Source organism: Rhamphochromis longiceps, linkage group LG3 (assembly GCF_057381845.1).
Source record: "Rhamphochromis longiceps isolate RC_006_pf linkage group LG3, R_longiceps_female_GT1.1, whole genome shotgun sequence".
Lineage (NCBI taxonomy): Eukaryota > Metazoa > Chordata > Actinopteri > Cichliformes > Cichlidae > Rhamphochromis > Rhamphochromis longiceps.
The window spans coordinates 9,863,731-9,876,261 of NC_140559.1; the positions used below are offsets into that span (position 1 = coordinate 9,863,731).

Consider the following 12,531-nt stretch of genomic DNA (forward strand, 5'->3'; position numbering starts at 1 on the left):
TCATGTTAAATTTTTTCGAGTGGAAAAAAGTTAGCGTTCATCCTCCAGCTTCACTGTGCTAATCATGTGTAGCTAGCCACAGTGTAGCACATCATTATATACCAGCTAGTGCAACTTCAGTAACCCTACAAACGTCACTGGTGTTTAGTTTCCTGTCTTCATTTAGATCAAAAGTGATAGTAGAGCTGTACGTTTTAATTTTCAGGAATCCCTCAGTCAGAATATGGTATATTACAGTGGGATGCAAAAGTTTGGGCAACCTTGTTAATAGTCATTATTTTCCTGTATAAATCGCAGGTTGTTACAATAAAAAATGTCAGTTAAATATATCATATAGGAGACACACAGTGATATTTGAGAAGTGAAGTTTATTGGATTTACAGAAAGTGTGCAATAATTGTTTAAACAAAATTATTTTATCAACCTTTCTTCTGACGACGCTGTCTGTGTCGAGAGCTCAGTGGATCTGCGTTCGACCTATCTGCCTTGGGTACACTGTTGAGCGCAGCGCAAGCTAGCGAGACAGAAGTTAAACTCCTTGCAACATGGCAAATTGAACTTTCCCCACCCTAATTCTGATCTGCCGTTTGGAACTATCTTGGTCTTCATGTGAAGTATGACCCTCATGGTAAGCGCTTAGTGGACAAAAGTAAAACAGTATGTCTGATGTGCCACGTTGGTGGGAACTAGTGTGTTAGCGCAGTTAGCTTGTTAACGTGTTGGCTGTCCAGCCCCATGCACGGGGCGATCCGTGGTAACTCGTTAACGGAGATTTGCCCCGTTGTGGCGATAACGTCATTTTAACGAGATTAACGCTGACAGCACTAGTGGGAACACAACGAATATGACTGCACATTTACGCCGACATCATCCTACTGCAAAGACAAGTGGAAGCAGACAAAAACAACAAGCACTCATGCTACAAACTTTACCCGAGTCATTTAGACAGCCGTTAGCACATGATTCTTCTTATGTGACCTGATATGTTTAATATGCTGCTGAGAATATAGCCCAGAAGAAGCGTATAGTATAGCTTTTATTTTGGAAAGAGCCATTTCTCTGTAATAAACTGTCTTTTCCAAAGATGAGTGATTTCTCCATCAGATACAGTGGGGCAAAAAAGTATTTAGTCAGCCACCGATTGTGCAAGTTCCCCCGCTTAAAATGATGACAGAGGTCAGTAATTTGCACCAGAGGTACACTTCAACTGTGAGAGACAGAATGTGAAAAAAAAATCCATGAATTCACATAGTAGGATTTGTAAAGAATTTATTCGTAAATTAGGGTGGAAAATAAGTATTTGGTCACCTCAAACAAGGAAAATCTCTGGCTCTCACAGACCTGTAACGTCTTCTGTAAGAAGCTTTTCTGTCCCCCACTCGTTACCTGTATGAATGGCACCTGTTTGAACTCATCATCTGTATAAAAGACACCTGTCCACAGCCTCAAACAGTCAGACTCCAAACTCCGCCATGGCCAAGACCAGAGAGCTTTCGAAGGACACCAGGAAAAGTATTGTAGACCTGCACCAGACTGGGAAGAGTGAATCTACAATAGGCAAGCAGCTGGGTGTGAAAAAATCAACTGTGGGAGCAATCATCAGAAAATGGAAGACATACAACACCACTGATAATCTCCCTCGATCTGGGGCTCCACGCAAGATCTCATCCCGTGGGGTCAAAATGATCATGAGAACGGTGAGCAAAGATCCCAGAACCACACGGGGGGACCTGGTGAATGACCTGCAGAGAGCTGGGACCAAAGTAACAAAGGTCACCATCAGTAACACACTACAACGGCAGGGAATCAAATCCCGCAGTGCCAGACGTATTCCGCTGCTGAAGCCAGTGCATGTCCAGGCCCGTCTGAAGTTTGCCAGAGAGCACATGGATGATACAGCAGAGGATTGGGAGAATGTCATGTGGTCAGATGAAACCAAAGTAGAACTTTTTGGTATAAACTCAACTCGTCGTGTTTGGAGGAAGAAGAATACTGAGTTGCATCCCAAGAACACCATACCTACTGTGAAGCATGGGGGTGGAAACATCATGCTATGGGGCTGTTTTTCTGCCAAGGGGACAGGACGACTGATCCGTGTTAAGGACAGAATGAATGGGGCCATGTATCGTGAGATTTTGAGCCAAAACCTCCTTCCATCAGTGAGAACTTTGAAGATGAAACGAGGCTGGGTCTTCCAAAATGACAATGATCCAAAACACACCGCCCGGGCAACAAAGGAAGAAGCATTTGAAAGTCCTGGAGTGGCCTAGCCAGTCTCCAGACCTCAACCCCATAGAAAATCTGTGGCGGGAGTTGAAAGTCCGTGTTGCTCGGCGACAGCCCCAAAACATCACTGCTCTCGAGAAGATCTGCATGGAGGAATGGGCCAAAATACCAGCTACTGTGTGTGCAAACCTGGTAAAGACCTATAGTAAACGTTGGACCTCTGTTATTGCCAACAAAGCTTATGTTACAAAGTATTGAGTTGTATTTTTGTTATTGACCAAATACTTATTTTCCACCCTAATTTACGAATAAATTCTTTACAAATCCTACCATGTGGATTCATGGATTTTTTTTTCACATTCTGTCTCTCACAGTTGAAGTGTACCTCTGGTGCAAATTACTGACCTCTGTCATCATTTTAGGTGGGGGAACTTGCACAATCGGTGGCTGACTAAATACTTTTTTGCCCCACTGTAGATTTATTTTATTTTATTATTTTGTTGTTTCAGCAACATTAAATTTAAAAACTGTACTTTTGAGTTAAAATATATATTTATAATTTTAATAAACGACAAATTAAAAAGGCATGAACATTTTTTGTATCAAACCGTGAATTTTGTGTATTGTTGCACCCCTATATATATATATATATATATATGTAATGTTATACTCTTTATCCCAGCAGTGCCTCCAAAAGCAGCTGGATAGCGTAGTGGTTAGACTACACGCCTTTGGAACAGAGGATCGTAAGTTCAATTCCTGCCTGGGGCGTCTGTATCCAGTAAGGGTCCTAAGGCTAGACCCCCTATGCTAAGCAAGCCTACCGCAGACATGAGCGAGACAGATAAATATGAAGGCATGCCGGACGTCGCCGGGATCAACAAGGTCCGCGTCAGGTGTTGAGGAACCAGGGCACCCTGACGAAAAGTGGGCTACTCGAACAAGAAGGCATCGGTGGGCAAGAGACGAAAACAGGGCGTTGTTGGAATGCTACTACGCAAGTAACCCTGGCGGAAGGGGGATTCTTCGATACCCAACATCCACAATGACGGTGAAACAACTAGTAGCTCAGTGTCCCAACATTCGAAAGAAGGGACTGCTCTCACAGCTAGAGATTGACGAGGTACAACACAAATGCTACGGCAAGGAGGAGTCAAGAAGCCAGGTCAGGGGGGAGATATCATCACCCCCACCCGAGATTGGGTACATAGCCCCAAGTGCGATAGGAGAAGGATCGTTGAGTGCGAGAGGAACTGACCTGAAAAATAGGATCATGGCCAAGCTTGAAACCTGGATCCCCCGTAGCCGGTTACCAAGATTACGTGCAGTACCCTCAGAAGGTCTGCTAGATGATGTTAATGCAGCACTACGGACAATACCTACAACCACGATTACCGACACTAACAAGCTGATCTACAATACAGCAGTGATCAGTGAGATGCTTGGCTACAAGTTGAACAGCCACAAGGGAGAAGGAGGCTAGAGGGCAAGATCAAAGTAGCTCGGAGGGAGGTTAGCCAACTAACGGAGTTGCAGAAAGGTGCGACAAGCAAAGACTCACAGAAGGCAGGAGAATAAACCAGCTGTTCTCCACAGAACCAGCAAAGGTGTACTCTCAGTGGCAAGGGAACAATAATAATAAGAGAACAGCACCACCAAGGCTCCCTGAACAGGGTCCAGTAACCATCACAGTGGCAGATATCCAAGAAAGGGTCTCCAGTATGAAGAGTTGGACAGCACCAGGGCCCGACATGGTTCACGCCTACTGGCTAAAGAAGCTGACTGCACTCCACGAGCGTCTGGCAGCACAAATGAGCCAGCTGCTAGTTAACGAGAGACACCCGGAATGGCTAACCGAAGGTCGGACGGTCCTGATCCCCAAGAACCCTAAGAAGGGACCAGTCCCCTCCAACTACCGACCAATAACCTGCCTCAGTACCGCATGGAAGCTCCTGTCAGGCATCATATCGGCTAAGATGAACAGGCACATGGGTCAATACATGAGCGGGACACAGAAAGGAATTGGCAAGAATACCAGAGGCGCAAAACACCAGCTACTGGTAGACAGAACAGTCAGCCGAGACTGCAAGACCAGACTGACCAACCTGTGCAAGAAGGCCTATGACTCAATGCCCCATAGCTGGATACTGGAATGCCTAGAATTGTACAAGATCAATGGGACCCTAAGAGCCTTCATCAGGAACTCAATGGGGATGTGGCGTACAACACTAGAGGCCAACTCCAAGCCCATAGCACAAGTCACCATCAAGTGTGGGATCTACCAAGGAGATGCTCTATCCCCACTGCTGTTCTGCATAGGCCTGAACCCCCTCAGTGAGATACCGACTACGGAACGGAGCAGTTGTCAACCACCTCCTGTACATGGATGACATCAAGCTGTATGCCAAGAGTGAACGAGACATCGATTCACTGATCCACACTACCAGGCTATACAGCAATGACATTAGAATGTCGTTTGGACTGGAGAAGTGTAGTCGGATGGTAACAAAGAGAGGGAAGGTAGTCAGAACCGAGGGGACTGAACCGAGGGGATTGAATTACCAGAAGGCAACATTGCATTGCATACTCTGTCATTGCAGACATTGCAGTTACAAGTACCTGGGGATGGGAACCATGAAGAGGCTGCTAGAAAAGCTGCAACCACCAAGTACCTGCATTGGGTCAGGCAAGTCCTGAGGAGTCAGCTGAATGGTAAGAACAAGATCCGGGCCATTAACACGTACGCCCTGCCCGTGATCAGGTACCCTGCTGGGGTAATAGGCTGGCCAAAGGAGGAGATAGAAGCCACTGACATAAAGACAAGAAAGCTCCTTAACATGCATGGAGGGTTTCACCCCAAGTCCAGCACCCTGAGGCTGTACGCTAAGCGGAAGGAAGGGGGCCGGGGACTGGTGAGTGTCAGCACCACAGTCCAGGATGAGACAATGAACATCCAAGAATACATTGGGAAGATGGCCCCAACTGACCGAGTGCTCAGTGAATACCTCAGGCAGCAGAAACCCAAGAAAGAGGAGGGAGACGAGGAACCATCATGGAAGGACAGGCCCCTGCACGGTATGTACCACCGGCAGATAGAGGAGGTGGCTGATATCCAGAAATCCTACCAGTGGCTGGACAAAGCTGGACTGAAAGACAGCACAGAGGCACTAATCATGGCAGCACAAGAACAAGCTCTGAGTACAAGATCCATAGAGGCTGGGGTCTATCACACCAGGCAAGACCCCAGGTGCAGGCTGTGTAAAGATGCCCCAGAGACAATCCAGCACATAACAGCAGGGTGCAAGATGCTAGCAGGCAAGGCATACATGGAACGCCATAACCAAGTGGCCGGCATAGTGTACAGGAACATCTGTGCAGAGTATAACCTGGAAGTCCCGAGGTCAAAACGGGAGATGCCCCCAAGGGTGGTGGAGAATGACCGAGCTAAGATCCTGTGGGACTTCCAGATACAGACGGACAAAATGGTGGTGGCTAACCAACCGGACATAGTGGTGGTAGACAAACAGAAGAAAACGGCCGTAGTGATCGATGTAGCGGTTCCGAATGACAGCAATATCAGGAAGAAGGAACACGAGAAGCTGGAGAAATACCAAGGGCTCAGAGAAGAGCTCGAGAGGATGTGGAGGGTGAAGGTAACGGTGGTCCCCGTGGTAATCGGAGCACTAGGTGCGGTGACTCCCAAGCTAGGCGAGTGGCTCCAGCAGATCCCGGGAATAACATCGGAGATCTCAGTCCAGAAGAGCGCAGTCCTGGGAACAGCTAAGATACTGCGCAGGACCCTCAAGCTCCCAGGCCTCTGGTAGAGGACCCGAGCTTGAAGGATAAACCGCCCGCAGGGGCGTGCTGGGTGTTTTTTTATATATAGTATCTTTTTATTTATTTATTTTTCCAGGTGTACGAAAATTGTTCCTGTGTGTGATGGTTCATGTCTCTGCATTAAACAAACAGGAAGTGAGTGAAGGACACAGGAAATGTTTCTAGCTCTTCCTCCTCTATCAGACATTCTCTCCATACCTGAGAGTGTCCAGTCTCCAGCCTGGATCCTTCAGTCCAGCCAACAGCAGCTTCATTCCTGAGTCACCTGGATGATTGTAGCTCAGGTCCAGCTCTCTCAGATGGGAGGGGTTGGAGCTCAGAGCTGAGGCCAGAGAAGTACAGCCTTCCTCTGTGATCAGACAGCTTGACAGACTGCAGACACACAAAACAAAACATTCTTCTTTCTTTCTTTTTTTCCAAATACAGTGCCATCCATTAATCTGATTCAGTTAAGCTTTATTTATGATGTGACATAACAGATAACACATTTGTTTACCAACTGAAATCTGCTTTTGGTAAAACTACACAGCAAATTCAAAAGTGTTAAATGTTTTGGTGTTAATAGTCTTCTTGCAAAAGTAGAGTTAATTTTACTCTAAGTAGAGTCACATTCTTTTAATGTAACTCTGAGGTGTAAAATGATAGTAGTTAAAATCGAGTGTTAAAAATGAGTGTTTCTATGTCAAATCTGGAGGTGTTACAATGGAAACATTAACTCTTGACCTCTTAACTCTGAACTCCGCCAGGGGCTATGACACCAACAGAGTAAATTCACAGACTCCGCCCCCTGCACCATAGGCTCCAATCGAAGCTGAAGTGAAGCCGTTTCAGAACATTTTTCTCTACATATTTGAGTTGTTTGCCATGCTTGGTAAGTCATTTTTTCAAAGATTGTTTCAATTATTATCATGAGCTTTTACTTCTGTGGCTCTTTGGAGTTGAGACGAAGCTGTGTGAAAGGCATTAGCCATGTTGCTCGGTGATAGCATAACATTCTGTTTTAGCTAGCTGAAAGGTATTGTTTGCGGGCAAATACCACAGCCTTGAAAAAAAGCTTGCATGTGAATTTTCAGTCAAACTTTTGGTCAAATACACCTAAAACAATGTCTAGAATGTGAAATGTTGGTATAATGGTGCTACTTGAAGCCTGAAAACGATCGCCCATAAAAAAAAAAAAAACAACGAGCAAACAGCAGTAGCAGACGTCCTGACTGGGGTCTACGTTAGCATTTAGATCCCTCCAGAGTTTTGTGCACACGGTTTAGGTAAAAATTTAAAAGGTTGAGGTTTTACATTTAGTTCAGTATTACCTGTTGCCTGTGTCTTTGTCTTTTGGGAAAATACTTTACACAAGTAATGGCTCAAAGAGGATTCCTTTTTTTTTTTTACTGTGCTGCAATTGTTTACTGGATTATTTGTGCCATTAATTAGTGTCAACTAATTTTTATTCAATCTCCACACAGGATATGCTTGTGAAGATGGAATATGGGGGAGAGCAGAAGTGCGTTGAAGTTCCACAAAGGGATGAATGAAGGACATGCATATTGTATTGAAGAAATAAGTGATGAGAATGCTGTTATTTGCATTTACCATGTCAGACCTTTTGATAAACAAAATTCTAATGAAAGTGAGAACATGTATACTGTTACAGCTTTCAGAAAATGTTTTGAAATTGTGGTGCACAGTTCAGAATAAATGTTTTTCAAAAACCATTGCATCTTTTTAGTAAATGTTTATTTCCAAAAGAAATTTCTAGAAGTTCAGAACAGTAAAATTCCCGCTTTTTAGAATGAATTAGAAGATAACTCTTAAGTAGTTAAACTAAAATACTCTTTGAGAGTTAATATATAAACTCTTAACACTAAGTGTTAAATTATCAACTCCAGACAGATTTGGTGTTTAACACTAAATCAGAGTTAACGTACCAACTCTCCAAAAAGAGTTAAATTAACACTCTCTGGTGTGGACCCATATAGACACTTTAATAGTGTTGAAATCAAATCCGACAGTGTTAATTTGGACATGCTGGATTTGCTGTGTAGTCCAACCTCAAAGTTAAAAAAAAAAATGCCAAAAACACGTTTTTCAGCATCACTCTGAGACTGAATGTTTGTAATTTTGGCACTACTGGTCAACTGAAAGAAGAACCAAGCCACAATGATGAAATGCTTGGCACCAGTGTACTGCAAGTGCCAGTCCCAGATTAATGGGGAGAGTTGCATCAAGGAGGACATCCGGTATAAAGTCTTTGTCAAATCAAAAAATATACATCATCAAGATTTTGATTTCCATACTGGATTAGTATTGGGATTTACTTTTATCTTTAAGGCTAATAATATTAGTAGCAGTGTTGGGCAAGTTACTTAAAAAGTAATTAATTATAGTTACTAGTTACTTCTTCAAAAAAGTAACTGAGTTAGAAGATTCTAAAAGTAATTAATTACCCTCTGGGTCCATGGTATAATTGGCAATTTTTGACTATTTTTGATTTTACCTCTACATTTCACCTTTAAAAAACTATTTATTTTGTCTTGTTTGGTATCCGTCTTTTCAGCACAACCTCACTTGTTTGAATTTACAGTTATGTTTTTGATATACTGTATTAACACAATCGATCTAAAATCAGACAAAAAAAACCCTTTTATCTTTTTTTAAATAACCATTTCAAACTATTTACTTAACAATCAGGTGTTGTACATTAAATAAGATGCCACACAAATTATTTGTGCCACTCCAAAAAATAATTTCTGTCCACTAAAAAGGAGAACATCACAGCCTGATACCTGCAGTTCTGACAACAGGAGATGTATCACTCCTCCTGTTTTCTACCTGGAGACAGCGTTTACAATGTAATGTGCCTTTGGTGGCTTTTTGGCAGCACCTGTAATATTCAGCAGTCGCCTCATTGTTCTGACACACAATACAAAACTATCCACTACACTACACTTTAACTACATAAGACAACACACTAACTACACACTCCAAACACGCTAAACGTCACAAATCTCTCCCATCTCAAAACTTGCTCTCTTTCTTTCTCTCTCTCTCGGTCGCCGTCACTCCCAAAGCTTCCCCCTCTTCCTAAATAACCAAATGCCATATCATTTTTTTGACTGGTCGAAATTGTACATTTTTCCACCAACACGAAAGGGGTGTTTTTTGTTTTGTTTTATTTTTTTATTTTTTGGTCATAAGCAGAGAGTGCTTGCTAGCACTGTTGTTAGACAGTAAACCTGATTAAAGTATTCAGGAAAAAACACAGCATATATCAGTGGTTCCCAAACTTTTTTCACTAGGCCCCTCTTTGTTTTAGAAGAAAATCTTCTCGCCCCACAGGGGTAACAAATCGTGGCAGGATCAGCCGGATATTATTTGTATCCCACGGTAACTTTACTGTATAAACAGCTAACATCACCAATATTTCAGGAGTAGTTCGTCATTATAAGAAGGGTTGGTGAACTAAAAATGAAGAATGTGGGATACTGTTTGTCTGTAATTTGGTTAGCCCAGCGCGTGCTCCCAACGCAGGGAAAACCAATTCTGCTGGGGAGACCTACCTTGGCACTTGTGCAGGTGAAGCCAAAGGCAAGATATGCTTCACCATATTTTCTAGTCTTTGGCTTGGAAGGATGTTGGTTTGGAAACATATTTGGCCATGCTTCATCTTCTGCTTTGCGTTTGCGTGGGAGCCCCATCAAAAACCTCTCCATTATGCTAGCAGTATCCAAGCATTCTTCTTCTTTTTTTTTTAAATTAATACCACGCCCCCCGTAATGGCTCTGCGCCCCCCCTAGGGGGTGCGCCAAACACTTTGGGAACCTCTGGCGTATATATTGATTATCATGACTCTAGTTTTATATGGCCCATCAACACAATTTAAAAACTGGTATATAGCACCTTGTTGCTTCAGTACTTGAAGTGGTCATGTGATTGGCTTACCACAACTACTTTATTCTTCCTCAGTCAATCCGCAAATCAAATCAAATCACTTTTATTGTCACATCACATGTGCAGGTACATTGGTACAGTACATGTGAGTGAAATTCTTGTGTGCGAGCTTCACAAGCAACAGAGTTGTGCAAAATACAATAACGTAAACAAGCAAAATACAAGAATGGCTAAATCTGAAACTAATAAATATATGTACAATATATAATAGTATATGCATTTCTGGATGTGTATACTAAATGTTTTCCACGTGTGTGTGTGTGTGTGTGTGTGTGTATACACATATTTTACAAATTAAATAGAGTAAACAATAAAATAAAATATATAAAATATACAGAGTTGAGACATGTGCAAAACAGTGGCATTACTGTACAGTATGGAGTGCATAATGTTGAAGTTCCAGTAGTGGAGGTGGGTGTCTATGACGTCTTCAGCAGTCTGATGGCCTGGTGGAAGAAGCTGTCTCTCAGTCTGCTGGTACGGGACCGGATGCTGCAGAACTTCCTTCCTGAGGGAAGTAGTCTGAACAGTTTATGGCTGGGGTGACTGGAGTCCTTGATGATCCTCTCCGCTTTCCTCAGGCAGCGCTTCCTGTAGATGTCTTGGAGGGAGGGAAGCTCACCTCCAATTATCCGTTCAGAGCACCGCACTACTCACTGGAGAGCTTTGCAGTTGTAGGCGGTGCTGTTGCCGTACCAGGTGGTGATGCATCCAGTGAGGATGCTCTCAATGGCACAGTGATAGAAGGTCCTGAGGATGCGGGGGTTCATGCCAAATCTTTTCAGTCTCCTGAGAAAGAAGAGGCACTGCTGTGCCTTCTTCACTGTTTTGTTTGTGTGTACTGACCACATAAGATCCTCAGCCAGATGTACACCAAGGAACCGGAAGCTGCTCACTCTCTCCACAGCAGTGCCGTTGATGGTGATGTGGGTGTGTACTTCTCTGCACCTGCAGAAGTCCACTATCAACTCCTTTGTCTTTGCGACGTTGAGTGTGAGATGGTTGTCTTGACACCAGTGGGTCAGGGCGCTGACCTCCTCCCTGTAAGCCGTCTCATCACCGTTGGTGATAAGACCCACCACTGTAGTGTCATCCGCAAACTTCACAATGATGTTGGAGTTGTTAGTGGCTGTGCAGTCGTAGGTGTAGAGTGAGTATAGGAGAGGGCTCAGTACACACCCCTGTGGAGCACCAGTGTTCAGTGTGATGGGGGATGAGGTGATGCTGCCCAGTCTGACCACTTGGCGTCTGTCAGACAGGAAGCTAAGGATCCAGCTGCAGAGGGAGCTGCTCAGTCCTAGATCCTGCAGTTTCCTGTCCAGCTTCGCCAGTCGTTCAATGAGGAGATGGTGGAGGATTTGGGTACAGGGACGATTTTGAAGCAGGCTGGGACTACAGACAGAGAGAGGGAAAGGTTGAAGATGTGTGTGAACACTCCAGCCAGCTGATCCGCGCATGACTTGAGGACGCGGCCGGGAATCCCGTCCGGACCAGTAGCTTTGCGCACGTTCACCTTCCTGAAGCACTTCCGCACATCCTCCTCAGACACAGTGTGCGCACTGACGTCATCCGCGGTGCGCACACTGTCCGGTCTCGTGGTGTTCGCTGTGTCGAATCTAGCGTAGAATACGTTTAGATCCTCACACAGAGAGGCCGTGGTCTGCGGTGTGCTGGTTTTCCCTCTAAAGTCTGTGATCGTGTTTAGTCCCTGCCACATACTCCGAGGGTTGTCAAACTGTTGCTCCACCCTGTCCCTGTACTCACTCACTCATGCGATTGTTTCCCCCCCCCCTAGCTCCAGGTATTATGCCAAAAAGTGATTGCAGTCCGCGGGGGCGTGTGCAGCTGCTGTAGCGCCCAGATTACTTACAGTGGCTTGCAAAAGTATTCGGCTCCCTTGAACTTTTCCACATTTTGTCACATTACAGCCACAAACATGAATCAATTTTATTGGAATTCGACATGAAAGACCAATACAAAGTGGTGTACACTTGAGAAGTGGAACCATATCATACATGATTCCAAACATTTTTTTACAAATAAATAACTGAAAAGTGGGGTGTGCGTAATTATTCAGCCCCCTTTGGTCTGAGTGCAGTCAGTTCCCCATAGACATTGCCTGATGAGTGCTAAGGACTAAATAGAGTGCACCTGTGTGTAATCTAATGTCAGTACAAATACAGCTGCTCTGTGACGCCCTCAGAGGTTGTCTAAAGCTACGTTCATACTGCAGGTCTTAATGCTTAATTCCGATTTTTTGATCAAATCCGATTTTTTTGTTTGCTTGTTCACACTACAAATAAAATGCAACAGCAAACGCGCTCTAGTGTGAACCCTCAAGGCGGCCCGCATACACAAAAGAAGACACCACACACAACGTGCTGTTTAGACCCAGAGCAAACAATATTGTTTGACTGATGGCCCTTAATATAAAGACTTCGGACTTTACGTTTCCCAATTTTTGCTTTAAGTTATTTTGTTATTTACATAATAATGTAAATAACCTAATAATGATCCTTA

The 12,531-nt window shown here is 44.0% G+C and overlaps 1 protein-coding gene across 1 annotated transcript in view; it reads right to left on the minus strand.

Annotated features, from left to right (window-relative positions):
- Positions 1-12,531, minus strand: part of LOC146672843 (protein NLRC3-like) — a 71,570-nt gene that overhangs the window by 1,958 nt on the left and 57,081 nt on the right. Inside the window, exon 8 of the mRNA XM_085389651.1 lies at positions 6,262-6,435. Within this exon, the coding sequence (XP_085245777.1) occupies positions 6,262-6,435 (174 nt within the window). The remainder of the gene's footprint in view (positions 1-6,261; positions 6,436-12,531) is intronic.